This window comes from Candida parapsilosis, contig 005569, assembly GCF_000182765.1.
Source record: "Candida parapsilosis strain CDC317 annotated contig 005569".
NCBI lineage: Eukaryota > Fungi > Ascomycota > Pichiomycetes > Serinales > Debaryomycetaceae > Lodderomyces > Lodderomyces parapsilosis.
This window is the reverse complement of record NW_023503278.1, coordinates 23554-51085: the sequence shown is the minus strand read 5'-3', so window position 1 is coordinate 51085 and position 27532 is coordinate 23554. Positions and strand designations below refer to the sequence as shown.

General features: G+C 39.9%; 18 protein-coding genes across 18 annotated transcripts; 8 read left to right on the top strand and 10 right to left on the bottom strand. All coding sequences in view use genetic code 12, as the record gives it.

The window, feature by feature from the left end:
• Window positions 1-1640: 1640 nt before the first annotated feature.
• On the top strand, window positions 1641-3170 carry TNA1 (Tna1p; the record flags this gene model as incomplete). The annotated part of the gene is made up of 1 exon (XM_036810257.1): window positions 1641-3170. One exon carries the CDS (start codon window positions 1641-1643, stop codon window positions 3168-3170), a length of 1530 nt encoding a protein of 509 aa, XP_036663176.1.
• An 898-nt stretch (window positions 3171-4068) lies between these two features.
• On the top strand, window positions 4069-4434 carry CPAR2_100290 (uncharacterized protein; the record flags this gene model as incomplete). Its single annotated transcript, XM_036810246.1, has 1 exon — window positions 4069-4434. The coding sequence occupies one exon, from the start codon at window positions 4069-4071 to the stop codon at window positions 4432-4434; it is 366 nt and encodes a 121-aa protein (XP_036663175.1).
• A 97-nt stretch (window positions 4435-4531) lies between these two features.
• On the bottom strand, window positions 4532-5842 carry CPAR2_100280 (uncharacterized protein; the record flags this gene model as incomplete). Its single annotated transcript, XM_036810235.1, has 1 exon — window positions 4532-5842. The coding sequence occupies one exon, from the start codon at window positions 5840-5842 to the stop codon at window positions 4532-4534; it is 1311 nt and encodes a 436-aa protein (XP_036663174.1).
• A 120-nt stretch (window positions 5843-5962) lies between these two features.
• On the bottom strand, window positions 5963-6889 carry CPAR2_100270 (uncharacterized protein; the record flags this gene model as incomplete). Its single annotated transcript, XM_036810224.1, has 1 exon — window positions 5963-6889. The coding sequence occupies one exon, from the start codon at window positions 6887-6889 to the stop codon at window positions 5963-5965; it is 927 nt and encodes a 308-aa protein (XP_036663173.1).
• A 137-nt stretch (window positions 6890-7026) lies between these two features.
• CPAR2_100260 (mitochondrial 37S ribosomal protein uS7m) lies at window positions 7027-7806 on the bottom strand (the record flags this gene model as incomplete). Its single annotated transcript, XM_036810213.1, has 1 exon — window positions 7027-7806. One exon carries the CDS (start codon window positions 7804-7806, stop codon window positions 7027-7029), a length of 780 nt encoding a protein of 259 aa, XP_036663172.1.
• Window positions 7807-7956: 150 nt separating this feature from the next.
• On the bottom strand, window positions 7957-8937 carry CPAR2_100250 (uncharacterized protein; the record flags this gene model as incomplete). The annotated part of the gene is made up of 1 exon (XM_036810200.1): window positions 7957-8937. The coding sequence occupies one exon, from the start codon at window positions 8935-8937 to the stop codon at window positions 7957-7959; it is 981 nt and encodes a 326-aa protein (XP_036663171.1).
• A 188-nt stretch (window positions 8938-9125) lies between these two features.
• On the bottom strand, window positions 9126-9617 carry SDH4 (Sdh4p; the record flags this gene model as incomplete). The annotated part of the gene is made up of 1 exon (XM_036810189.1): window positions 9126-9617. One exon carries the CDS (start codon window positions 9615-9617, stop codon window positions 9126-9128), a length of 492 nt encoding a protein of 163 aa, XP_036663170.1.
• Window positions 9618-9927: 310 nt separating this feature from the next.
• MRP2 (mitochondrial 37S ribosomal protein uS14m) lies at window positions 9928-10275 on the bottom strand (the record flags this gene model as incomplete). The annotated part of the gene is made up of 1 exon (XM_036810178.1): window positions 9928-10275. The coding sequence occupies one exon, from the start codon at window positions 10273-10275 to the stop codon at window positions 9928-9930; it is 348 nt and encodes a 115-aa protein (XP_036663169.1).
• A 386-nt stretch (window positions 10276-10661) lies between these two features.
• RIB5 (riboflavin synthase) lies at window positions 10662-11375 on the top strand (the record flags this gene model as incomplete). Its single annotated transcript, XM_036810167.1, has 1 exon — window positions 10662-11375. One exon carries the CDS (start codon window positions 10662-10664, stop codon window positions 11373-11375), a length of 714 nt encoding a protein of 237 aa, XP_036663168.1.
• Window positions 11376-11505: 130 nt separating this feature from the next.
• On the top strand, window positions 11506-12090 carry PRE1 (proteasome core particle subunit beta 4; the record flags this gene model as incomplete). The annotated part of the gene is made up of 1 exon (XM_036810156.1): window positions 11506-12090. The coding sequence occupies one exon, from the start codon at window positions 11506-11508 to the stop codon at window positions 12088-12090; it is 585 nt and encodes a 194-aa protein (XP_036663167.1).
• An 18-nt stretch (window positions 12091-12108) lies between these two features.
• On the bottom strand, window positions 12109-13020 carry HIS1 (ATP phosphoribosyltransferase; the record flags this gene model as incomplete). Its single annotated transcript, XM_036810145.1, has 1 exon — window positions 12109-13020. One exon carries the CDS (start codon window positions 13018-13020, stop codon window positions 12109-12111), a length of 912 nt encoding a protein of 303 aa, XP_036663166.1.
• A 172-nt stretch (window positions 13021-13192) lies between these two features.
• Window positions 13193-14203, bottom strand: RER2 (ditrans,polycis-polyprenyl diphosphate synthase; the record flags this gene model as incomplete). The annotated part of the gene is made up of 1 exon (XM_036810134.1): window positions 13193-14203. One exon carries the CDS (start codon window positions 14201-14203, stop codon window positions 13193-13195), a length of 1011 nt encoding a protein of 336 aa, XP_036663165.1.
• A 733-nt stretch (window positions 14204-14936) lies between these two features.
• On the top strand, window positions 14937-16244 carry CPAR2_100180 (uncharacterized protein; the record flags this gene model as incomplete). Its single annotated transcript, XM_036810123.1, has 1 exon — window positions 14937-16244. One exon carries the CDS (start codon window positions 14937-14939, stop codon window positions 16242-16244), a length of 1308 nt encoding a protein of 435 aa, XP_036663164.1.
• A 277-nt stretch (window positions 16245-16521) lies between these two features.
• CPAR2_100170 (DNA primase subunit) lies at window positions 16522-17802 on the top strand (the record flags this gene model as incomplete). The annotated part of the gene is made up of 1 exon (XM_036810112.1): window positions 16522-17802. The coding sequence occupies one exon, from the start codon at window positions 16522-16524 to the stop codon at window positions 17800-17802; it is 1281 nt and encodes a 426-aa protein (XP_036663163.1).
• A 20-nt stretch (window positions 17803-17822) lies between these two features.
• CPAR2_100160 (hydrolase) lies at window positions 17823-20537 on the bottom strand (the record flags this gene model as incomplete). Its single annotated transcript, XM_036810101.1, has 1 exon — window positions 17823-20537. The coding sequence occupies one exon, from the start codon at window positions 20535-20537 to the stop codon at window positions 17823-17825; it is 2715 nt and encodes a 904-aa protein (XP_036663162.1).
• A 374-nt stretch (window positions 20538-20911) lies between these two features.
• On the bottom strand, window positions 20912-23845 carry PRP22 (DEAH-box ATP-dependent RNA helicase; the record flags this gene model as incomplete). The annotated part of the gene is made up of 1 exon (XM_036810089.1): window positions 20912-23845. The coding sequence occupies one exon, from the start codon at window positions 23843-23845 to the stop codon at window positions 20912-20914; it is 2934 nt and encodes a 977-aa protein (XP_036663161.1).
• A 166-nt stretch (window positions 23846-24011) lies between these two features.
• On the top strand, window positions 24012-25388 carry RPN5 (proteasome regulatory particle lid subunit; the record flags this gene model as incomplete). The annotated part of the gene is made up of 1 exon (XM_036810078.1): window positions 24012-25388. One exon carries the CDS (start codon window positions 24012-24014, stop codon window positions 25386-25388), a length of 1377 nt encoding a protein of 458 aa, XP_036663160.1.
• A 284-nt stretch (window positions 25389-25672) lies between these two features.
• On the top strand, window positions 25673-27448 carry ILV3 (dihydroxy-acid dehydratase; the record flags this gene model as incomplete). The annotated part of the gene is made up of 1 exon (XM_036810067.1): window positions 25673-27448. One exon carries the CDS (start codon window positions 25673-25675, stop codon window positions 27446-27448), a length of 1776 nt encoding a protein of 591 aa, XP_036663159.1.
• Window positions 27449-27532: the final 84 nt, after the last annotated feature.

Here is a 27532-nt window from a genome sequence, read left to right as displayed (position 1 = left end):
GATCAGATATTTTCAAAATTGACCGTCAATTTTGCGAGCATAAAAGAAATTACTAAATACCTCAGGAAATAAACTTCTTAAGCCTCCAGAACCACTTCTGGTGTGGTTGATATAAGTAGGCTAACATCATGTTCGAAAGCTGAAAAGCTGACTCAACACGATATTCAAATTTTGGCCGCAAAGGTTTCTCCAAAATTTGGCCTAATTATAACGCAAATATGATCATGATTTATATAGACATCTTTACTTCTCAAAGTTCAACTGAATCAAAATGCGATGGATAGATTTTCCATTCAAGTAGCTTCTTTCAAAATCGTTATATAACTAGAAGAGCTCTTGACTCGATCTATCGAAATTCGTTTTAAGAGTTCTTATTAAAAACAATACCATATATGTCCGTTTGGATACTTAAACTCTGTTTAAACATTGAAAAAAGAAGGGTGGCGAGTCACAAATGTTTGAAGATGGGTATCTAGTTTTCAATTCCATTGTGAAAGTGAACTCACCGAAAGAGTGCTTCATGAATACTCGTATTTTCAGCCAGAACCACGAGAATCCAAAACCAATTCTGCAAAATACTACAGGACTTGGGATGAAAAAAGTGAAAAATTTCAAGTTTCTCTCGTACTCAGCACTGACATCGAGCGTCTGAACTTTTGGATTAAGCTTTGCAATTACTGAAATCACCCAAAATTATTTAATCAATTACATATTCATAGCAACTCTCATTGGCTCTCTCTATCTATCACAAGCTATTTGGGAATACCAGAAGAGAACTGCGGGTTTGCTGTTTAGTTGGGAATGGACAATATCCACCTCAGCGACTATAAAGAGTTAGGGATACTTCTTAGTCTAAGAAAGCCAGTAGTTCAGTTTCTGCAGCAAGTGATATTTCTTGGTAGCTCGATCAAACAAGGTTGTCGAGCCGTGCGTTTTGAATTAAAAACACGACTTTCTCGAGACTTTCCTTGGAAGAACAAAGACGACTCAATAGTTCTCCGGTACCGGAGGAGCCTTAAACACATTTTGAAATACTTTGTTGAAAGCTCACGAAATCACGCAACCTTAGTTTCTACAAACTAGCTTCCAAGCTATACATTATTCTTCAGAAAGGCTTTTCCTGAATGATTTCATGCTTACAGTTGTGACATCCAATAACCACCCCTCACCACCCACGAGTGCCTCATATTGCGTAGCTATGCAAGGTTTTTTACCGTTCAAAAAAAAAAAATATATATATATGTATATATCCCTTTGACCAAAATAACTTTCTCTGTAGAAAAAGTTTGTCTTCGAACATGTATAGTGAGTAGGGCTCCCTTGGCGGATTTTCAAACTCCGAAAGTAGTCGTTTAAAAAGATGGAAGTATTTGGAATCGAATGTTTCCACTTTTTGTTGTAGTCTAGCGTCCGGGCCCAGTGTGACTAATTTTCCCCACCACACAAATTCCCTTAACCGGAGAATTAACAAATTATTCGTACACAAAATCTTATAATCGCCAAGCAGCTCTATATTGCTTGACATAACCCGCAAAAATATTTCAGATTCGTCAAACGTATTTAAATACTTCTTGAAAATCCCTTCATAAATGTCAAAGGTTTTTGGAAACTATTCACCAAAATAACCACCACTTCATAGTATGACCGAAGCCGAAAAAAGCATCGAGACATTAAAGGACCCAGAATTAGTAGGCTCTGAAGAGTCAATCTTGAATGAGTCACAGTCCCACATTTCCGAAGTCGATGCTGATGCCGAAACAGCAAAATTGGCAGCCGAATTAGGTATAAATCACAAGAAACTCATGTGGAAGATCGATGTCTGTGTTGTTCCGCCATTCTGTCTCTTATACTTCTTCTCATTCTTAGATAGAGTTAATATCTCTAATGCTAATGTTTATGGGTTGAGTGAAGAGTTGAAACTAACAGGCAACCAATACAACACTGCCTTAACCTTATTCTTTGTCCCATACATATTCTTTGAAGTGCTTGGAAACTATTGCATCAAGTTCGTTAAGCCACACATATGGTTATCAGGATCAGTGTTTCTATTTGGAGCCATTACTGTTGGTATGGGATTCGCTAAAAACTTTGGAGCATTAGCAGCAACTAGATTCCTTTTGGGAATGGTGGAGTCGGTGTTATTCTGTGGTATCTTCTACTTGTTATCAACTTATTATTCAAAGCCCGAAGCACAAAGGCGGTTCTCGGCATTCTTTTCGTGCACGGCCTTATCAGGTGCGGCATCAGGTGCAATCGCTTACCGAGTCGACGAATTAGACGGATTGCATGGAATAAGCTCATGGAGATGGATTTTCATTTTGGAAGGCTGTGCCACTGTCATTGGGAGTTTTGTGTTGTATTTTATTATTGCCGATTTCCCGGAAGAGTCTAGGTTTTTAAATGAAAAGGAACGTGGATTCATTAAACAGAAATTGGAATGGTATTCAGGAACAAGCTCAGCATTTGAAATCAAAAATACATGGAGAGATGTTATCAAATGTCTCAAAGACTGGTTGATATGGTTGCCTTCATTGTCGTATTTTGGCTTAATCATTCCGTCGTATGGTTATGCTTATTTCGCCGCTACAATTATTAATCAGATGGGATACACTGCTGTTTCAGCCCAGCAGCATTCGGTATACCCTTGGGTTTGTGCATTCGGGGTCATAAATGTTGTCGCATTTGTTTCTGATTACTTTAAAAGAAGATTGCCATTTATTATTGGCGCTATGATTGTTGCCATTGTTGGGTTGGCTATGATTCTAGGAGCTACTGATAATCCACAAGTGAGATATGGTGGATGTTTTTTGGCAGCCAGTGGAATGTACACCGCCATGCCTTTGATTGTTTGTTGGGCAGCATTGAACAATGGATCACACCTTCGCAAATCTGTCGGCACGGCCTGGCAGATTGGTTTTGGAAATATTGGTGGAATAATTGCCACTTTCATTTTCTTAGCCAAAGACTCTCCTGTTTATAAGCCAGGATTGAGCACCTGCCTTGCTGCCGTGTGTTTTGCGATGGTAACAGCAATTGCCTACTATTTCTATTGTCTACACATGAACAAGATTAAACAAACTGATGCTTATAAACAAAAGTTTAATGAATTACCTGAGCGTGAACAAGTTAACCTTGGTGATAGAAACCCAAAGTTTGTTTACTTATATTAATCTGTTGGTTATTTACGTTTGGTTGTATGTATAGTTTCGTAAAAGTAATTTTGGAATGATTGTTGTAGATACGAGTTTTCTAGATCGGCCCCAGTCCCGAGCCTCGCGCCAATTCGCCCGGCGGTGTAATTAGACTGGGTCGACGCGTAGTGCGACAAATTTATTCGTGTGCATAATAAATTTTTTTTCATCGAATGTTTTCGTCAAGACTTTGAATGTCATTGGCTTCACTGGGTATCAAAGGTATTTATCTCAACATGTAGCTTTATTAACTCTCCAAACGCCGGATCAAAAAGTTTGCAAGCTTTGAAAATATCATATTTTAGTATTTTATATAGTGGAAGAGGCTTATTAAGGATGGTCACGAGTATCCACCGGGTAGCGTCGGTAACTATCATAGCCTCTGTTGCAAATAGACGTTTTGATAGAGATTCCATCAAAACGTTCGGCCAAGAAAATGAATGTGAAACAATTTCAACGATGAGGCGCTGCTATGACGAAGATCAAGGACACGGAAATGGGAGGTGCTCGCGTGTGATCAGATCATTTTTACTCGATACTCTCATCTGTTTCGGCGATTAAACTTTTGTGTAAAGACCGGGACAATGATACGCAACTTTAAAGTCTCTGGGGTCATTCAAATCATCGCGACCGATGCGAGGCACAGAATTGAAAGGCACAGATTAAGTATCGAAACCCCAGCAGATAAAACAACACGGTCTTAAATTCAAGCATTTCAACCCCAGCAGGTCATCATACTTTATATTTTTTGTTTGTCTTTCAATAAAATCCTTGGCTTTTGAAACAAAAGAGGAACAAAAAAATAATAAAAAACATCTAGAGAAATCGTTTTGTTTGTATCATCATCAATTAGGGACTAGTCATCGATAACCAGACAATGTCAAAGAACGAGTACTATAACCCACCTCAAGGCCCACCACCTACTTTCAGCCAAAGTGAAGGAGTTTCTGGTGGAGGCGCTGGTGGAAGCTACGTTCCACAATCACAACCACAGTACAATGCCGACACCCAGGATAGAGCTTTTGGGTATCACCATCAACAAGGATACGGACAAGGGCCACCACAAAATGCATACTACCAACAACAACCTGGCTACGGGGGAGGATATCCACAACAAGGCGGTTACTACCCACAACAACAGCCAATGTATGTACAACAACAAAGATCTAGTAACAATCAGGATTGTTTGATGGCGTGTTTAGCGGCAATGTGTATTTGTTGTACATTGGATGCTATCTTTTAGGCTCAAAGTCATTTAGAAGTTTCTGCTTACGTCATTTTGGTTCTTATAGATTAGCTTTACAGTTAATACACAGAAGTTGAGTCCACAGAAGTTGAGTCTACTCTATATTTTGATCTACCCTCTGTTTAAGCAAAATGTCGTGATCGATATGGAGAAAGTTGATTGCGAGTACGACATCTGCAAAGAGAACACATGCACCATTGATGATGAATCCGTATCTCAATTTGCTGTGCTCTGCTAGTTTACCAGTAAATATAGGACCGACGCATCTAGCAAATGTCTTGCCAATATTGACAATGCCCATGACTTTTGTAATCTCCTCTTTGGGCATGATCGATGTTAGTAAAACCTGTCGAGGTACAACATCCATGGTTGAGGTAAGGTAGTAAAGCAACAACAATGCAGCTACAATGGGATACAGTTGAGTGACAGCAACAAGACTAAAGAATATAGCTGATGGGGCTTGAGTGAATAGAATTGCCTTCACCGGTCCAAAGAACTTGGCAAAGTGTGCGGAAGGCAATGAGGATACAGCGTCAACCAGATTAGTGACAAAGAACAATATCCCCAATGCTTTTGCAGTCAATTCAAATGTGAACTTGAGATAATAAACCACCCACGCCGATGGCATAAATCCGTATCCCAAAGAATCGAGCATGAAAATGATTAATAGTCTGGGCAAGTAGTGTCTCGTAGTGTTGGACAATCCTGTGCTCTTATCTGAATCTTCTTCCTCTGACTCCAATAATGTTGACTGCTCAGTGACTTCAGTGAAATTCTCCACATGCACTTCACACTTTTCCGATAAAAGCAGCATTAAGATAAACTTCAAAACAGCAATTCCTGAATACAAGATGAATATACTTTGATAGCTTCTCTTTAAGCTCCAGTTTAGTTCCAAATTCATATAATCAACCAAGAACCCACAAATCAACGATCCTGCGGCTGCACCAGCTGTGGAAAACAATCCATAAAATGCAAATACTTCTGGACGGTGATTATGTGGAGTTAAATGTGCCATTGATGCTTCTTCAACTGATTTGAATGGACCTGTTTCATCTCCGGAAGGCGATATGACACCAATTATAGCAGCTGCCAATAGGATGTAGAAATTGGTCGAGTAAGTGAATACAATGCCTGAAGCAAGCATCATGATGGACCCAATGAGCATCACCTTACGACGGCCTATTCGGTCTGCATTCCATGTTAAAAAGTAGGAAATAACAGTGTCTCCAACAAGAGTTAGTGTCATGAATAGTCCAATTTCAAATTCTGATATTTTAATCTTTTTAAGATAAAGGGCAAGTATTTGATTTGTGAGACCATAACTAGCCATTCTGAGGAACACCGAGGCCCATAGTATCCGGATGTCCAAGTTGGTTTGTTTCAATGTTTTGAACAAGTGCATTTCATGAGGCAGGGTGAGGGGAGGTGAGGGGAAGCAGTTTTCACACAAGAATGCCCCTGGTTTTCATGGAATTTTTCGCGTTTGAGAAGGGAAGACCTACACGCATCAAATCAAGAGAAATTATATTATACTAGACTTTGGGCTATACTTTAACTTGGCTTGTTCCAAATGTTGAGCAAAAATGTCATTTTGTTTAGATGGTGTCACTTTTGCATCAGTGAAATCACCTTTGATACACTGATTAGTGACCACAGGTGAAGTAGAACTTCCAGTAGAGATTCTAGCAGCTGATAAAGACGCATCATTCAATACCATCTTCCAGATTTGATTTGACAGTTGGTCGAGTGCTGGTGGTGGTTTGCGAGACATGGGATCGGGTGATTGTTGCTGATTCAGCTGAGGGGACAAAGTATGAGGTGCATCTTTCATTGCGTCCATGTTGTCACTACCTTTGGAGATCACGTTGGAGAATGATCTAACAAGTCTAGAAAATCTGTGGCTTCTTTTCATTTCAGTTTCATCAGATTGTGGCGTTGGGTAGACCAAGTGGGATGGAATCACATATTGCATACCAGAATCCAGTTGAAAATTGGACTCGTTATCACTCTGAGTCAACTCGATATTTCTATCTGGGTTAGTCAGGCTTCCCACATTCATGTCCAAGCTGAATGTTTCCAAATACTCAGGAGCAACATGATCCATGACTGGTTCTGACAATATCCTCCTTGAAGTTCTTTCACTTGAGCATTGGTCAAAGCAAGCATCAAAAGAGGGGAACAAATCAATGTCTGTTGTTCGAATCCATTCTTCAGGTATATTCTCTTTATCCTCATCGTCATCAAGTGCTATTGACGCTTCCCCAGGGGTGTCTACTGGCATCGCGTTGCAGTATTCAAAAGTCCTCAAAGAAGTGAATGGTTGATTTGGCACCCTTGCTCGTAAGACTCGTGGGTTTTGGTTCAAACTGTAGTATTTCCTTTTGTAGTCGACAATAAAGTGATCAAAATTGAATCTGACATCGTGGTAAGCTTCTTTGAAGTATCCCATGCTGGCTAAATAAAAGAAGACAGTGACTTATTTTGAGGGGGGGGGGACTTCCTTTTTCTGAATGCTTTATTTTGCAGCATTTCAAACATTTACAAAAAAAGAAAAATAACCCTCTCAATGTCGTATTTATCGTCTATTTACAAACTTATATATGCTCTTTGTTGAGTTGCTTGTTTATGCATTTGTGCCTTCTTGTCATACCCAGACGACTTTCCTTCGTATGCATTTATCAACTCTTCGGCCAACCTCACGGCAAAATCATTAGACTTTCTATTCTTTGAAGCTTCCAATATCCAAGTTATAGCATACCTATTTCTTTGTCTTTCATTCAATGGAATTGGTACGATTCTTCTCTTTGCAACACCTGTGGATATAGACTTTGTTGTCACCAATGGACCCAACTTATCCAAAGTATCCTTCAACACTTGAATTGGATCTTTACGCAATTTCATTTGCACAATATAAAAGGCCCGACTGACAATCTTTTGCGCCCTGGCTTTACGGCCATGTCTCATAACCAAGTTGATAAAATTGTCAACAGTTGGGTCGGATTTCAAAGGAACTTGTTTGTTGGAGTAGGAATAAGTTTCTTCAATTTGCTCCAACGTTGGTTCAAACTTGTTCGTGATAAATTGTTCTGGTTGTGCAAGTTGTCCAAGGTAGATTTCTTCAGGAGTTTCGTGAGTCTTTTTACCCTTACGTAATTGTTTCAAAGCATCTATCCATTTGTCAACATCTTGTTCGGTTATCTTGTCTTTGTCAACGGGGTATATTTGGGCGAAGAGGGATTTTTGGATGGTGGATTTGGAGTCAGATGCTGGAGACGTTGTGATAGAGCTGTTGAATCTAACACAAGAAAGATGAATCCTAGGAATTAACACCCGCCTACTGTTGAGGCATGTTCGAAGTAATGACATTGGTTGGTGATATTACCTCCTTGATGAAAAAATTTTTTGTCACCAAATTCTTTCTTGTCAACAATTGCGAAAAAACTACAACGAGTAACCACTTCATCTTTTATTCACACATCGAGTGTCTACATAATACAAAACTACCTTTCCACTTCCTTAGAATCTAGTAGGTGACCTTGAACGTGAACGCGATCTTGATCTATACCTAGCACTTCCTGGGACATATGAATCAGTTCCTTTAGGCTCGTCAAATCTTGATCGTCCAGGTACGTACGAGTCTGTTCTCTTTGGCGGACCTCCCCTCCTATGGTACGAGTCACGACTATCACGGTACCTATCGTAACCTCTTGGTGGTCCTCCGTATCGTCTTCCACCACGTCTTGGAGGAACATAACGAGGGATATATTCTCCATTCAACAACGTATGAGAAGCAACCAACTCGTCATTTCTATTGACAAATTCCAACTTCCATTTCCCATCATATGGTCCTTTGTCTTCTTCAAAAGTCCATTGGTTGATAGCTTTCACTGGGATATATTCCACATACAATGGAATTCTTTCAGTAACAAACTCTCTTGGCTCACGAGGTGGCTTCAAATCATCCCTTTCTTCATCACTCTCTCTCTCCTTGATCCCCTCAAATCGTTTGGTCTCCTCTTCAAATCTTTCAATCTCACGATTCTCAAACTCTTCCTTCAATCTTGCATCTTCTTCCTCATCTGGATATATAGCTCCATTCAATTGAGATCTCAAATATTCAGCCCCTTCCTCATTGCTTACCAAGACAATTGCGTGGGTTCTCAATCTCGTTAACCAAGCCCTGTCGATACGCATGTGAAGATCCTTGTTATCATTGGCCAACTTTCTTAAAAATTGTTGAAAGTGACCAGCATTGATTGGGCGGCGCAAGTTTCCAATAAATAACGCCCTTGTAACATGATATTGTGGTTCTTCAGTGACCTCATATCTTATATCTCCTTCATCGTCCTTCATGTCGTCCGCATTAGAAACACTCGGTAAGTCTAAACCAACTAAATCGATTTTTCTCAGCGCGATAGCAGGTTCAGGCGTTGCATACTGTGGGTAAGGCTTTGGCCCGTCCTTTTCTGCGTCGTTCTCGTACTCAACATCGCTCATGATTCACGATTGATTCGACCGGCAGAATAATGTTACCCATAGTTGAATATTTCTCAATTTTCTATCCAGACATTAGAAAAAAAAAAGAAAAAGGAAAAGGTTGGACGTGTTTTTGGAATAGAGATAGATGATTGCACTTAGTACAAATGATTGTTTCTATTTACATAAGATGCAACTCTTTTCTCTATTTAGGCAGCCCAGATACTCCTTATCAATTCAAATAGTCCATTGTTGGCTGTTTCCAAGACGTAGATTCCATACATGGACACACAAGTACCCAAGGTCAACAATTTACAAGCAACTCCATACCATACCCCATAGACTCTTTTCGGTATGTAATCTATGATACAACTTTTGAAACCTGCATGGCAATGGATCAACAACAACGTAGAGAAAGTAGCGTCAATAACCGGGTAATCCACCCCAGCGACAAAGGGTGTCATCACCAACGGAATCATTGCTGTGGTTATGATCCTATCATAGATCCAATGATTTGAACCCTCGTAAGCATTTGGTGCTGGTGGTTTATATGCTTCGTTGACAGTTTCAACGATAAATCCTGCTGGTTGTTCTATTGGTTTGAATTTGGACCAATTTGGCATCAAACGTAGCGGCCTTGCTATCTTCAATGTACTTGGTTTTAGCATCGGCCTGTAGGCTCTTGACGTGAGGGAGAACATATTGAGTCGTTAGTGAAAGATGTGTGAAGTTTATAGGTGAGATTTTTTTTTTGTTTCAGTTCGATGGAGAAGATGGCTTTATACTAGATAAGCAGAGCAAAGAGGTAAGTACAATTAACAAGTAGAGGTTTATCATCGCATGTGTTACAGTAGCTCAAACTGATGATCAGTCGTGCTACTCATTGGTGCTTCTCATTGGTGCTTCTCATTCGCGCTTCTCATTTGAGCTTCTCATACGAGTCTCTTCCAAGGTCATTATAAATTCATTAAATCCAATCTATATACAAGAACTACATAGTTCTCTGAAAGATCACCACGAAGCAACTTTCACACCAGGAATCTGTCCTGCTCTAGCTCTATCTCTAAAGGCAGTTCTATTCAATTTGAAATCACGAATCAAAGATTTAGAGTTTCCTGTAGCAACGCATCTGTCTCTAATTTGCACATAAGAAGTGTACTTTGGCATACTAGCCAACTGTAATTGAGCTTCAACTCTGGCCCTCGAGGGTAAATCCTCGTTTCTGGCAATATATTTCAATGCATTTCTTGTAACCTCATGTTCGGCAAATTGTAGCCTTTTGAACTGATCCCTTAAAACACGAGCATTTATGTGAGTATGTTTGGGAATCTCAAACTTTACTGGGAATCTAAAAGGCATGTCTTGGTTGATGTTGTACTATTGGTACTGTTTGATGGTCTCTCTTATCACAATCCAGAACTGCTTTGAATGTTGAGAAATAGAAAAATTTTCTGTGAGTCTATTCTGTGAGTCTTTTCTTTGTGACATTCCCATACCCGCAAATCAGAAAGAAAGCCGAGCTTCAATATTGATAACAATGAGTGATGAGAATGACCAATCCGAAAAAATGAAAGGTTATGTTTTTAGAGATGAATGAAGTGGCTCTATTGCTTTAGCCTGTCCGCTACTTTCGGATTTTCCAATGGACCACTACTTTGTGCTTTGAGGCTTGGATCATTTTCAAAATTACAATTTTCTCCAAAACTTCCTTTGCACATCCACCACACATTTTACCTCCACACAACATGTTCACAGGTCTTATTGAAACTATCGGAACAGTGGCTGAGTATGTTGAGCAAGATAGCTCCTCCACAGGTGGCAATGGTGTTTCGATTACCATCACTGATTGTTCACCCATATTGGAAGATGTTCATCTTGGCGATTCCATCTCCACTAACGGGGTTTGCTTAACAGTCACAGACTTCGATGCCTCCAAGACCCATTTCAAAGTAGGTGTAGCTCCTGAAACTTTGCGCAAGACCAATATGGGCTCCTTAAGTAAAGGCTCAAAGGTGAATCTAGAAAGAGCCGTGACGAGTGATGTTAGATTAGGTGGTCATGTTGTACAAGGTCATGTTGATACGGTTGCCACGGTTGTTGGCAAGAAACCAGACGGGAATGCAATTACATTTACATTTGAGCTTAGAGACAAGGAGTTTATCAATTACATTGTACATAAGGGATTTATTGCCATTGACGGGACTTCGTTGACTGTTACTTCCGTCAATGACTCAAAAGCCCAATTCTCGATAATGTTGATAAGTTATAGTCAGGAGAAAGTTATTCTAGCAAAGAAGGAGATTGGTGATACTGTGAATATCGAAGTGGACCTAACCGGTAAGCTCATTGAAAAGCAAGTGGAGCTTAATTTGAAATCACAGATTAATAAGGAAGACAGTGCCTTGAATGCATTGATCGCATCAATTGTGGAGAAAAAGGTCAAGGAGTTAATCAAGTAGGATAAGTTGTTGTGTATATCTAGTGTATAGAAAATGTTGACCTTTGTTTTGCGCCAAAAGAAAATCCGAGAGGCAAAAAAAAAAAATCAATCCTCCACCACCACACTCCCTGCTTCACTTTAAGGCAAACATGGATATCATATTAGGGATAAGAGTATCAGATGCGACATTGATTGCCACTTCGAAAGCGGCAACTAGAGGTATATCCATCTTGAAAGACAACGATGACAAAACCAGACATCTCAATGCCCACAATTTGATTGCATTCACTGGAGAGGCGGGTGATACCATACAATTTGCCGAATACGTTCAAGCTAATATTCAATTATATTCAATGCGTGAGGATGACGTTGAAATGTCACCAAAGGCCACTGCATCGTATGTTAGAAACCAATTGGCCACTTCGATAAGATCACGTAAACCTTACCAAGTGAATTGTTTAATTGCTGGATACGACACCAAAACAGATAAGCCATCGTTGAACTACATCGACTATTTGGGGACGCAGGTGGAGTTGCCATATGGAGCTCATGGATATGCTGCTTTTTACACAATGTCATTGTTGGATAAACACTACAGAAAGGATATGAATGTCGATGATGGGTTGAGGTTGATGGATATGTGTATAAAGGAGTTACAAACAAGAATGCCTATTGACTTCAAAGGTGTATATATAAAAGTGGTGGACAAGAATGGTATCAAGAAAATAGAATAAATTCAATCTATTATTATTTTATACTCTACAGTTTGAGATATCCAAGACTAAAATATCACTAGCACCGGCTTTCTTCAAATCATCCATAACATTACCGATTTTCTTTTTCGAAACCATTGATGATATAGCCACCCAGTCTTCCTCATCTGGCGAATGTTTGTCTAAAGTGGACACGGTGGCGGCTCTTTTACCTGGAGTGATTTTCAAACACTCAGCCATAATGGATTTTGGCGCATTGTAGTTGCACAATACAAACTCTTGTGCTGCCAAAACACCTTCCAATCTTTCTTTTATAGTATTTACAAGTTCTGGGTACCTTGGTGTTCTCGATGAAAACAAGTGGGCTGATGTAGTCAATATCGTTCCAATGGCCTTTAGCCCAGCTGCTTTCATTGTTTCTCCACTCTCAACCAAGTCAACTATGGCATCAGCAACGCCCAAAGCGCAAGATGCCTCGACCGATCCACCCACGTATCTCACATTCGTATTAACATCACTTTTGGCATTAACTTTTAAATCCTCGAAATAGTCAGTTGCCAATTTTGTAAAACTTGAAACAATTTTTTTACCAATTAGATCTTTCGGTTGGTTATATTCTCCTTTTTCTGGTACTTGTACTTGAAGTTTACACGTGCCAAATTTCAAATCCAATAAATCTTCAATATTTTCAAATTGGTCCGACTCCATCACCTGATCCATTCCAGTTATACCCAAATCACAATTACCTTCTCCAACGAAGACTGGGATGTCTGCTGCTGGTAGGAAAATCAAGGCAATTGGCAAATTGGTTGAAAGTGCAATATCTAATCTTGGTGATCTTCTAAATTGAATATCAGCCCCACCTAGAAGCTGGCAACATTTTTCATATAATCTCCCTTTTTTTGGGACTGCAAACAACAAGCGGTCAGTTAAGTGATTGACTAAATCCATGTTAAGGGGAGGGTGGGGATGAATATATATATGTGGTGTTATGAAAGGTGCAAAATTTTGAGTTGGAAGAAGAAGAAAAAAATATTCATTGATGACTCAGTGAGGACACGTGATGTAATAAAAAAATGGACATTAGAGGAACTACACCATTGTAAATATCTTTGAAGGTCTATTACTGTGCTATTTTTGTATTTACTTTAGCATCGGCGTCATCCTCCGACGTCATGGTTTCCTCTTCGGTTCCTAATTGACTACTTACGTCTGTATCCTCCTCCTCTTCATCATCGTCAAGCTCACTTCTTCTCTCAAATCCAACATGAGGAGTCAGATTAAACAACTCCAAGTCAGTGTCGCTTTCTAGATCCCTCAATGTCCTTGGATTCAATCCAGATCCGCTAGAATTGCCATACCAGTATTTATTGAAACCCCAATTAACTAATATCTTTAGCATATCCCATGGTTTGAACTCGGGCCACAACTTTTCAACAAACACAATAGCACAATCTGGTGAAACGCACTGCCATAATAAAAAATCGGATAATCTATATGTGCCAGAAGTTCTTACTAAAAGATCCAAAGGCGGCAGATTCCCCGTGTAAAGATGGCGCGCTAAAGTGTCTTCGTTTATAATTACCCGCTCTTTAGTGCTTTCACTGACGATACTCTTTACGGCATGTGTCATTTCGTCTCTAGATGTGTATGGAAAACAAACATTCAACACCGCCCTGGTGTTGTTTTTAGTAATTTCCTCCGTTTCACGTAAAATCTCCAATACATCAGCGGGCAATAGTTTTAGGTTTCCAATCAATTTTATTCGCACACCATACTCTTCACAAAGTAATCCGTTTTGATTGATTTGAGCAAATTTCGACTTGGCCAAGTCCATCAACCATTTAATTTCGTAACTGGTTCTATTAAAATTTTCAATTGAAAATGCATATACTGTAGCCACTTTGACCCCACACTCGTAAAGCAACTCTAGAATATTAGCCATAGTATTGAACCCCAAACTGTGTCCTTCTTTAATCTCGATTTTATGAGTTCGAGCGTATCGTCTGTTTCCATCCATTATGATACCTACATGCTGTGGCACCGGTCCCGTTTGTATTACCCTTCCGAAAAACTTTTTGCCTGAAGATAGAGCCTGCTTGTATCCAGGAAACGTCGAAACCCAATCAGACATGCTTGTGTAAGTGTGAGAATCCGTTGGTTAGCTTAGAGCAAATGACTAGTATACAAAGAACTGGCTCAGGGGCTATTGGGAAATGTGTTTTAGTGGCTGCTTGATAGTTGTGAGATTAGCTGTGCTGTGATGGCTCCAACTTGAGTCTGTAAAAGGGGGCGTATAGACGTATGCTGCCAAGTAGATGTGAAATCTCTTATGGATGATTTCTTTTCCAACTTCTCTGTTGAAAACTAAGAGCACACGTAAATGCGCAATGTCTATTCAACTTTTTTTTTTTGGTTCTTCAGACCGAGGCACAAAGCTACCAGCTACTGAAAAACAGTACGTAAACCAAGATGAAACTATCAAGATAAGGATAGTTGTAAAGGACAGATTTTGTACTGAGCCTGTGTGCTATATGTAGCCAGTATAGGTGCCCCTTGTTTGGTTTGGTTGTATTGGTGCTTTAGACACCAGTTCTGCTTGTAATCGAACGCCCAAAAGAGAGCTCCCTTCAACTTCTTCAAAGCAGTACAAAATTTCGAAGATGTCACTTTGACTAAAGTGGACCATTGAACTCTATGAAAGTCAGTCTATTAGTTACACGGTTATGGCTATGCTGTGCAAGGGAAGTCTAGTAAAATGAGGGTGCCACTGAAATAGATTTTGTGTAAACTCATCTCTTCTCTTTTGAAAAATGAATTAGTAAGATACGCAAACCCAGTTTACTGCTTCTTTCATCTCAACAACAATGTCAGCACAAGAAAGTCACAACACACTGGAGGCTCACCAAGTTGAAGATGCTCAATCCAATGAAGAGGAATTCATTGACGTGAATGAAGTTGGTGAGGAAGTTTACGACGACGATGGTGCAGCTCAGCCGCCACCAGATGATGATGATAATGATGCCGACGAGATGGAAATAAATGATGAAGAAGATGAACACGAACACGAGACATTGGAGATTGACATGTCGAATAACTCATGGTCCTATTTTGATAAACATCAGGATAGCGTTTTTACTATAGTTGCTCATCCTAGATTGCCTATGGTTTTAACAGGTGGTGGTGATAACGTTGCTTACCTTTGGACCACCCACTCTCAACCACCGAAATTTGTAGGTGAAATACAAGGTCATACCGAAAGTGTCATATCAGCAGGTTTCACAAACGATGGGAAATATCTAATAACCGCAGATATGAATGGTCTTGTACAAGTATTTAAAACCAGTAAAGGAGGGGAAAAATGGAACAAATTTGGCGAATTGAACGAGGTTGGGGAAGTTTTATTTGTCACTGCGCATCCTGAATTGAATTATTTTGCGTTTGGAGCAAATGATGGGTCCATATGGGTTTATCAAATTGATGAGGAGAGTAAACTGTTGGTTCAGATAATGTCAGGGTTCAGTCATACATTGGAATGTAATGGTGCTGTTTTCATTCCTGGTAAAGATGAGAATGATTTGACCTTGGTTTCTATATCAGAAGATGGAACTGTGGTGAATTGGAATTGTTTCACTGGTGCCGTCAACTACAAGTTACAACCACACGATGACTTCAAGGGTGTGGAGAGCCCTTGGGTCACAATCAAGCATTATGGTCATGTGATTGCAGTTGGTGGAAGAGATGGGCAGCTATCAATTATTAATAATGACACTGGGAAAATATTGACGTCGGTAAAGACCTTGGACAATGTAGAGGATGTTGCTGAATTATCAATTGAAGCATTGTGCTGGTGCAACAACAAAAATATCAATTTGCTAGCAGTTGGTCTTGTATCAGGTGATGTATTATTGTTTGATACACAACAATGGAGATTGAGAAAGAATTTGAAAGTTGATGATGCAATTACTAAACTAGAGTTTATCAATGATACACCCTTCCTTGTTGGATCTTCAATGAACGGGAAAATTTACAAGTGGGATGCCCGTACTGGTGAAGAGTTGTTTGTTGGTGTTGGCCATAATATGGGTATCTTGGATTTTGCAATCTTGGAAAATGGTAAAAAAGTGGCCACTGCTGGTGACGAAGGTGTTTCATTATTGTTTGTAACTGAATAGATCTTAGAGGGTATCGATTAAGACTTCGAAATAGGGAGACCGACTTGTATGTTAATATGTTAACTCTGTCGCTCTAACCAAAATTTGTGTAGCGAAACGCGTCTACTAATTTTTTTTTTTTTTTTATTATTTCGTTATCAAAACCTCTGCGCCAACACACCTTCCTCTATATCTTCCAACATTAGCTATGACCCCCGCACCGATACCATCAGGCGGCATTGCCTCGACTGAGAATGACACCAAATCCAAACATACGACTGCCCCTAGCGAAGTAGACATGGAATTTTATTACCAACGCTTGTTACCTTTTAAACACATCTTCACTTGGACCAGTCATTCACCAAAACCAACAAAGGACTTTACAATGAGAGAATTTGCATATGAATATAGGAGTACTGCGTATAAGCGTTACAATTCATACAGTGACTTGGAAGAATTCAAAAAGGCCGTGATTTCTGCCAACCCTACGCGTTTCGAAATTGGGGCTGTTTACAAAGTGGCCCCCAAAGAGAGATACAATCTACCCAAACAAGCATTAAAGCCGGTGAGTAAGGAATTGGTGTTTGATATTGATTTGACAGATTACGATGAGATCAGAACTTGTTGCCAAGGGACAGATATTTGTTGCAAATGTTGGAAGTTTATTCAAGTTGGGTCAACGATTATTGAGGATTGTTTGAGACAAGACTTTGGTTTCCAACACTTGGTTTGGGTGTTCTCGGGACGTAGGGGTGCCCATTGTTGGGTCAGTGATAAGAGAGCAAGGGAATTGGATGAGAATAGTAGGAGATCCATTGTGGAGTATCTTGACGTTTTAGGCGGTAAGCATGCCAAAGGGTCTAAGGGGCTACATGTAAGGAAACCATTCCATCCTCATGTTGAAAGAAGTTTTGAAAGTATGAAAAGGAGATTTATTGAAATCATTTTAGAAGACCAAGATCCGTGGTATACTGATCCAAATACTGAGCTGGATTCAAAAAATTGGAAACAGGTAGAAGAACTTTTAAGTTTTATGCCAAATAAGGAGTTGCAAGCAGAGTTGAGAAAAAAATGGCAAGGAGAACGCAAAGTATCTACATCCAAAGACAAATGGGAGGATTTGAACACCATTGCAGCAAAACTTTTCAAGACAAATATACAAGTAGCCTTATTGCTGGATGCAAAGAAGGAAGTTATTATCTACTACCTTTACCCAAGGTTGGATATTGAGGTCTCTAGACAAATCATCCATTTGTTGAAATCTCCCTTTTGTGTGCATCCTGGTACAGGAAATGTGTGTGTACCATTTGATCCAAAAAAGAACATTTCGGGTGTTGCTCTGGATGATGCATACGGATTCAATCCAACAACTGCACCAAACTTGAAGCAATTACTTACTGAACTCGATGACTATGAGAGAAATGGAAGCGGTGATATCGATGATGTGAATGTACCTGCTTGGGACAAGACCAGTCTCAAACCATACGTAGACTTGTTCAAGAAGCATGTGAAGAATTTGGTAACGGCAGAAATGAAGACAGAGAAAAGAGAGTTGGATTCTGATCCTTATGAATTCTAACTTTAAAATAAATATCTACTCTAACTTATGGTACATCCCAATTTTCTATCTTCAATAGTTTTAGCATCCTCCAAAGAGCCACTGTTATTTTTGATAATAATAGTTTCGGTGGAAGTTTTTTCATTAGTTGTCGACTCCTCCTTGATGTTCAATGATGGATCATTGCAATGATACCACTCGATATATTGCAACTCCTCGTTGTATTTGATATACCCAGACGTCAAGAAAACATCTCCATAGTCTAAAAATGGGAAATGCCATTTGGGCACAAAAATGATTGTGGGGGTATTTTCAACCCTTGGATCTGATTTGTCAACAACAATCTGAAGTGACAACTTTACAGCTTTAACATCAAACTCGGTCGCAACCATGGTGCCCAAGGATGCCATCATATATGGTCTAATGACTGCGCCGGCGGCTCTAACTCCATCTGGCGAAGGATAACACTTTCCGTATTGCCGACGATATATGTTTGAACTTGTTGATGAAATGACAGATGACAGTGAGGTTGAATCGGATTCCATATCGGTGTAACCATCGGTTGATGATCCTGATGTTGCTGAAGTGGTTGACGCTGTGCTATCAACCGAACCAGAGCGGCCCATTTTAGCTGCCCTTTTGAGTTTTCTATTTGCTTTCCTAATGGCTCTTGCTGTCTTGACTCGATTGCGTTCACTTTCAGTTTCATTCCTAATCTCAGGCGTTTCACATTCATCTTCAAATGTCAAGTTTCGATCATCGGAAGACCAAAAGGAGAAATCTTCATTATTCCAGTTGTCTCCATACTTGTGGTTGTTGCAACTATCATAACACCAGAATGTATGTGACATATTGGCACTTTCCAAAGCGTTACATAACGCATCCAATGCAGCGGTTTGCGAAATGTATTTCCCATTTCTATATGATCGTTTATCATCCATATCAAAGGGCATTCCGGTCTCTGACATAAGAATGGGCAATTTCCCCAAATACTCGTTACACTCTCGCCTCATTTCACAAAATTGCTTTTGAAAGCAATTGCGGATAGCTCTTCCGCCAAAGACGATACCAAGTACGGGATTCAAATATGCACCTCTCATGATACCCAATGTATCAACGTTAAATTTGAAATTCCAGCTTTTGTGCATTAAGGATAAACCATCGTAGTAATGTGGACAGTAGATGATTCTGTCGTCAATAACGTTTCTCTTGTCGTTTTTTAAATGCGGAGGCTCTTCTAAAACTGGGGTCAGAAGCATGACAAATGCGTCTGATCGGTATTTACGAATTAGCTTTTTGAATTTAACAATATGATCAACGAAATGAAGATTAACAAATGTATGAGTGTCCACTTTGGTTACATCCAGTTCGTACTTGTGTTGTGGCAACGATTTACTGAAAAAGTGTGGTTCCAATACTTTGCACTTTGAGCTGATATCTAGTCTCTGCTCTTGGGTCATTGTTGCCATGTCTCTAGCCACCAGTGGCCAGCTCCATATACCTTGGGTGGCAAATATGCAAGTCCCCAATTCCCATTTCTCGCCCCTTTCGAATCCATAATTTTTATCAATGTCCTTCGCATCTTCTGGCGTCAACCATGCTCTAGTACCTTTTGGATCAACAATTTTTGTACCATACTTTCTAGGTCCGGTAACCGTTATCCTATACTCATCAACCTCGCATGCAAACCCCATTCCAAGTCTCATTGATTGGAAAGCTGTGGGGGTGGTTCCTACTCGCAATTGTTGAAAATCAGGCAATTGACTAATATCTGGATATCCAATCAAGCCGCAGTTTGGTTCGTTCATAGATTCAAAGCCCAACACGGTTCCATTATTGATTAATTCGGGCACACCTTCGCATACTTGTTTCCATATGAATTCAACGGCCCCCAAAAAGTGATTTTGCAAAAAATCTTGAATGTTTTCGCCATTCATGATTAAATTTGGAAAATAGTATTTACCAGCAAAGAACATGGTAAACATGACCAACGGAGCCAAACGTTTGTAGTTTGATGTCCACAACATCTTATGGTATGTGTCTGTTCCATCCCTAAACCTTGGCTCGTTATGAATTATCGCTGAGTCGGCAAGTGTAAATTTCTTGGGGTCGAGTCCAGCTGCATAAAACGTCCACATCGGTGCTCCACTACCTCCTGAAAATCTAGACCACACGTCTTGATGAAACTCAAGAAAAACATACAATCCACCAACTTGTCCAATAATCTTCAACATCTCCAATGTGTAGTCAGCAAATTTTTGATCATATTTCCCTGGTCCTTCGTGTTCGACTGCTTCCCATGTTAACAAGTACCGAATTGTGTTGTAGCCCCAACTCTTGATTCTTTCAAAATGCAGTCTTGCTTCCTCCAATGGGAAAGGTCTTCCTACAAACGACACTGTATCTCCTTCGAAAAAGATGTCGTCCGGATTGGTTGAGTCACCTTTATACGACGGCATGTACGGCTCAGTCGGTAATTTCATCTGCGCGTCCACATTTATACCCTTTAGAACCACTATTCGTCCAGTTGATGGGTCGTAAAAATTACCCTTCTTATCAGTCTCCAAGGGCACGCATTCAAGTATAGAACTCCCGCTGTTTGCAGCATCCTGAATTGGTTCTGAAATTGAGTAACTCCTTCGAAGAGGTTTGACACCAACGGGAGAAATACTAGACGCTGTCAGGTATAATCTAATCTTTTCATTCACCGCATCCTGTGCATACCTTGCCGACTTTAAAGCATCCAGAATGAACATTATACTAAGGTGTTGTGCTGTGAGTATATGTTTATAGCGTGATAATAATATGTCAGATTGGAAAAAAGGAAAAAAAAGGTTTTGTTTCTTGAGAGATCTCCACTTTTTTCTTAGCGAAAAATTAGAGCGAGCGCAATAACTACCGAAAAAGAGTAAAACATGTGAAATTCGGTTGTTCCACGGGGTGGCTCTCTTACGACACGCTCACAACGTTGATAGTCTACTTATATGTTGCGCTACTCTACGGAATCACTCGTAGGGTGATACGTGTTGAACCCTTTGACATAAATTTTTTTTCGGATATAAAGTTTCGCACGTGATACATTTCAAAAAAGGAAGATATTTTGCACCTTATCGCCGGTAAAGTATTACAATTATTTCTTCTTTCCTGGTCTCCATCCCAATGGTTTTTTCTGATTACGATTACCAAATGATGCCAATGGTACAATCTTTTGCTTCTTTTTGGCCTGGCTGTAGGGATCAGCTAATTTGAAATACTTTGGAGCGTATTGGCAAAGCCACTCAGGATCAATGACAGTGACACAATGCATGTACTCACGAGAGGTCATGACTATTGCATGGTATAATAGATACTCGGGGTTCTTGCCAAACTGACTTGAGGAGGGATGTAGGTAAACAGTTTCATTCTTGGATAACGTTTTATACCCTTCTCCGGAATCACGTTTGGCTACATTTTTGAAATAACCACAACATAAAGTCTTTCTGATCGCATCCAAATCATTGCCACAGGAATTTACCGGGTACTTGTGTTTTGTCATTATTGTCTGTAATTGTCTCCGAACCTCCTTTGCATGTCGCATACTCCTTTCCTGGATGAAATTATCTCGACACCAATCCTTACTATACTTGCTTGCACACCAACGGTTGTACACGTTGAGCAAAGTCAAATGGTCACCTTTGGTTGAATGAAATCTCGCCTTCCGTTGGTCGGCAAGGTTTTGTTTCTCCTTTGGTCGATGGAAAACGGTTTGTACTGAGAGCATAGCGACAATGGTTAAAATCTCTTCGGTACAGTTTAAATCAACCGATTGGATGAGTGTTTTTGCAAGCGCTGGTTCCATGGGGAAATCAGCCATTTTTCGACCCAAAAGAGTGAGCTCTCCATCATCGTCCAACGCTTCCAACATGTAAAGGTCCTCCAACGAGGTCATCATTGAATTCTTTGAGGGGGGATCCATAAACTCAAAATGAAGTACATCATCAATCCCAATGGCTTTCAACATGAGAATTGTATGCGATAAATTTTGTCGTTGAATCTCGGGAACTGTATTTGGAAGCATTTCCTTGATATATGACTGCTCAGTGTACAAGCGATAACATTTTCCTGGTCCGGTTCTACCTGCTCTACCACTTCGCTGATTGGCTTGTGCTTTGCTAATAGGGGTAATCTTTAACGTGTCCATCCCCAGTTTTGGGTCGTACCCGTTCAACTTGACATATCCAGGGTCAACAACGTAGTATATACCATCTATTGTGATTGAAGTTTCAGCAATATTGGTTGCCAATATAACTTTGCGTGATCCAGGAGGAGTGGGTTCAAATATTCTGGCTTGCATTTCTGCGGGTAATGCTGAGTACACTGGTAGGATAATGAGCTCAGGGGCAGAGTCACCCAACACTTTCGCTCGCTCGGCAAGCACTTCACAGCTAGTGTCAATTTCCTCTTGTCCTGTAAGAAATACCAATATATCTCCATTAGGTTCAGAAATGTGTATCTGAATAACCGTGTCCAACGCAGCCGACAAGTAATCCATCTCTGGCTCTTTCGTGCAGAGAACCTCCACAGGGTAGGTTCTACCAGGTATAGTTAATATCGGGCAATTATTAAAGAATTTGGAAAATTTCTCAGAATCCAAAGTAGCAGAAGTGACAATTATTTTCAAATTGGGGTTTGCAAGCGCAGCTTTTTTCAACAAAGCAAATAACACATCGGTGGCAATCGTTCTTTCGTGCGCCTCGTCCAACATAATAATTGCATACTTGCTCATTTCTGGATCTGTGAGAGCCTCTCTTTCCAACATACCGTCAGTCATGTACTTTATCATTGTCTTGGAGGTAGTTTTATCATCAAATCGAACATTGTACCCAACTTCATCTCCAAGAGTACAACCAACTTCCTCAGATACTCTTTTCGCAACTGATGTGGCCGCCACACGTCTCGGTTGGGTACAGCCGATTATTCTTGACTCTCCTTGAACCACATTTAGTCCTTCTTCATAAATGTATTGCACAATTTGAGTCGTCTTTCCTGAACCGGTCTCACCCACAATTACAACGAATTGGTTATCTCTAATCATTTGAATGAGATTCGCTCGCATGTCGTATACTGGGAGCGACTTTTTCTGCTCCTCAATGGTGAGTTTGGTCGGCTTTTGAAAAGAAGTGAGCTTGTGAGATTTTTTCCACTCTGAAATCACTTGTTCAGTTTTTTCCTTATTCGCAAGAGGATCTATCTGTTGGTGACTGGCTTTATTCTTTTCCTTTTCTTTCTGGAGCTTTTCCTCTCTAAATTTTCTTGCAAAATCGGATCCATTTTCAGCAGCTTTGGTCATTACACCGTCCATACTGAGGACCTTGTTCATAGAGGGGGTCTCAGTAAACCCCTTGTTTTTCAAAAATGATGGTCTGGCATCATTCAATTCAATTTCGGTGTCAATTTCCAATTCATGGTGTAGTCTGTCGGAAGGAGTGGTTGAGTGTGTCTCCGAGGGTCTTGATGTCCATTCCTCACTGACACTGCTCCTTTCTTGTGATTCATCAATTCCGGTGTTTTGGTTGATCCCCCTCATGGAGAGTGAAATTCTTCCCCCGTTGTCATGCCCTTCGTTAATAACCTTGACATATACTTTTTGATTTGGTTGCATATCAACCAGTGTGGTTCTAGACCCGTCATAAGAAACCTGAGATATATGGCAAAGGCCCGATGTATTGTTGAAACGAATGAATGCTCCATAAGGGCGAATGGAGATGACCTTACCCTCAAAGACCTGACCAAGAAACGTCTCAGGGGTTGAACGTACATGAAAAGCACCGTCGTTTCTACCTTCTAATTGGCTCTGCCCTAGCGAGCTATAAATCTCTCTCAAAAATGTGGCATCAAAATCCTCACCTCCATTTTGTTTGACTCTCTCATGGAATGCTTGAAATGATGAGGATGATTTACTATGTAGTTCTGCGAGAAAGTTCAAAGTTAATTTAATGCTTTCGTCGTCATGTAAATGTAGGTGTTTTTTGATTATATCCCGTTGTAAGTTCACCCTCGCCTCACCATTCTGGATAGTTGTCATTGATGGGTTATACCGATGTCGCTATATTATATTCGTGAAAACTGCACGACTTGACGCAAAAAAGTTTCACCAAATTCATTTTTCTTTTTTTACACACCTTTTTGTATTGCCACCCAATAATAAAAAAAAGCTATCACCAAGTTATCTTATTACAACCAACCGTATCATGTCAAGAGAAGATCCGATTAAGGCGGAGAAAGACTTTTCCGCCACTCTAGATGAGCAATTCCCACTTATTGAAAAGATACCTGACTACAAACAACAGTTGGACAAGTATTTGGTGTTGGAGAAGCAAACACGTCAGTCTTCTGATTTAGCCTCATCAAAAAGAGTATTGAGCAAAATTGTGTCGACTTTGGTGTATAACAACGACTGGGATTATTTAAACGATTTGATTGTCATTTTGTCCAAAAAACATGGTCAATTGAAGTCTTCAATTCAAGCATTTATTCAAGATGTGATTGCCAATTTGTCGAAATTGGACGAATCAAAGGAAAAAGAGTTGGAAACCAAAATGAAGGTGATTGAAACAATAAGAACCGTTACCGATAAAAAGATTTTTGTTGAAGTTGAGAGAGCGATTGTGTCGAAACAGTTGGCGGAAATTTATCTCAACAAGAAGCATGATTTAGACAAGGCAGTGGAGATTTTGTGTGATTTGCAAGTTGAAACGTACTCGATGATGCCATTTAGCGACAAGATTGAATACATTTTGGAGCAAATTAGACTAACATTGCAAAAGGGCGACTACAATCAAGCAAAAATTTTGAGTAGGAAGATATTGTTGAAAACGTTGAAAGGATTTGACAAGGCAGATGAGTTCAAAACGACATACTTGAAATATTTGATTGATATAAACACGTTTGATTATGACTATATATCAATTGTGAAGAATTTGTTGTTGTTGATTGAAATCCCATTAATTCAGGAGTCGGAGAGTTATAAAGATTATCTCGTGCAGATTATTTACTACATCATCCTTTCCACGTCTGATCCTCATCAAATTGACTTGATCAATAGAATTCAGAAGAACCCAGTTTTCAAAAAGAATGTTGTAACAAAGATTTTCAAATTGTTGGAGATATTCTCTACCGATGAATTGATTCACTGGACAAATATTGAATCTATTTACAAAGACGAATTTGCAGAGTCATTCATCTTTAAAGATGAAAAGAATTACCAAAACTTACAAAAGAGAATAATTGAGCACAACTTGCGCGTTATCAACAAGTTTTACCAATGTATTCAATTGGAGAGGTTGGCTTACCTTTTGCAATTGTCTACTGATGAGTCAGAGAAATATGTTAGCGAATTGGTGAATGATGGAATGATTGTAGCCAAGATCAACCGACCAAAGGGTATTGTAAAATTTGACAAGACCAAACGTGTTGAAGGTAGTGATCCACGTGTAAGTGACAACCATATAAATGATTTGCTAAATGACTGGTGCTTTGATGTGGATAAGTTGTTGGAAGAGGTTGACTCTATTGGTCATTTGATCAATAAGGAGGAAATGATGCATGGAATAAAGCAAAAAGTATAGATGTATAATAAATGGTGAACTTTGGATGACAGAATCATCTTAAACAGGTTGTAGATAGGGTGTTTTATGTTCTCTAGCGCAGTCTATCTTGGTGATTCCTCTTCCGTCTTCTATGACTAATTTTTCAACGCTTATTGGTCTCTCGCACAAAGGGGCCTGAACCGCTCCGATAAACAAAGGAACTTTTATTTTTTTTTTTGTTCTTCTTTAAAACTGATCTATTTTTTTTTTTTTTCACTTTTTAACCCCACCCATAACTGACTCATTCAGGATCAATACCAAGCATGAGTTTCAGGTGTTCATCACAGAGATGCATACGAAGCCTCTCTTCTAGTGCTACTAGATGCGAAAAGAAACTAAACAAATATTCATCTATTGTCACTGGCGATCCATCGCAGGGGGCTTCTCAAGCGATGCTTTATGCCACTGGATTCAGTGATGAGGATTTCAATAGGGCTCAAATTGGTGTTGGGTCGGTTTGGTGGTCAGGTAATCCGTGTAATATGCATTTAATGGATTTGAACAATGCGTGTGCTGATTCAGTTAACAAGGCCGGGTTGAAAGCCATGCAGTTTAATTCGATCGGGGTATCTGACGGTATTACCAATGGTACTGAAGGTATGAAGTATTCTTTACAATCGAGGGAAATTATTGCTGATTCGTTTGAAACAATGACTATGGCACAATTGTATGATGGTAATATTGCCATCCCCAGTTGTGACAAGAATATGCCCGGGGTGTTGATGGCCATGGGAAGACACAATAGACCATCTATAATGGTTTATGGTGGTACTATCTTGCCAGGGTCTCCCACATGTGGCGGAAGCAAGAGTAATCCTGCTATTGCTGACAAGATTGATATCATTAGTGCATTCCAAAGTTATGGACAATACTTGTCAAAGCAAATCACGTTGGAAGAGAAGCAAGATATCGTTCAACATGCATGTCCTGGACCTGGTGCTTGTGGTGGTATGTACACTGCAAATACCATGGCATCGGCTGCTGAGGTTTTAGGTTTAACTTTACCATATTCGTCATCATCACCGGCTGTGTCCAAGGAAAAAGCCAACGAATGTGCATCAGTTGGTGAAGCTATGAAGAACTTATTGATTAAAGATTTGAAACCAAGGGATATCATCACCAAGAAATCGTTTGAAAACGCCATCACGTACATTATCATCACTGGTGGTTCAACCAATGCCGTATTGCATTTGATTGCCATTGCCTCGTCATTTGATATTGAGCTTACTGTTGATGATTTCCAAAGAATTAGTGACTCTACTCCATTGCTCGCTGATTTCAAACCATCGGGTAAGTACGTTATGGCTGACTTGCAAGCTAAAGGAGGTACACCAGCAGTTATGAAGTACTTGGTTGAAGAAGGATTACTTGATGGATCACAATTGACGGTAACTGGAAAGACGATTTCGGAGAACTTGGCTGACTTGCCAGGATTACCAGCTGATCAAGATATTATCCACTCTATTTCCAACCCATTGAAACCAAGTGGTCATTTACAAATCTTGAAAGGTACGTTAGCCCCAGGATCTGCTGTGGCCAAAATCACTGGTAAAGAAGGAACTTATTTCAAAGGTAAAGCCAGAGTATTCAATGAAGAGTATGCCTTCATTAGAGCTTTGGAAGCAGGTGAGATTAAAAAGGGGGAAAAGACTGTTTGTGTTATTAGATACGAAGGACCAAAAGGTGGACCAGGTATGCCGGAAATGTTGAAACCATCTAGTGCATTGATGGGTTATGGGTTGGGACAAGATGTTGCTTTGATTACCGATGGTAGATTTTCTGGTGGATCGCATGGGTTTTTGATTGGCCATGTTGTTCCTGAAGCTGCTGAAGGTGGGCCCATTGGTCTTGTTGAGGATGGCGATGAGATTGTTATTGATGCTGAGAATAATATTATTGATTTATTGGTTTCGGAAGAAGTTTTGGCCAAGAGAAGAGAGCAATGGACTCCACCGGAACCAAGGTACAAGAGGGGAACCTTGTTTAAGTATGCCAAATTGGTTAGCGATGCTTCCAAAGGGTGTGTTACTGATGTTTAAAAGCGTTGTGTAGAGTGGTAAAGAGGTGGTGATGAAGGTGATTATGATGAGGTGATTACGTTGGCGGCGGCTGTGCAATGATGT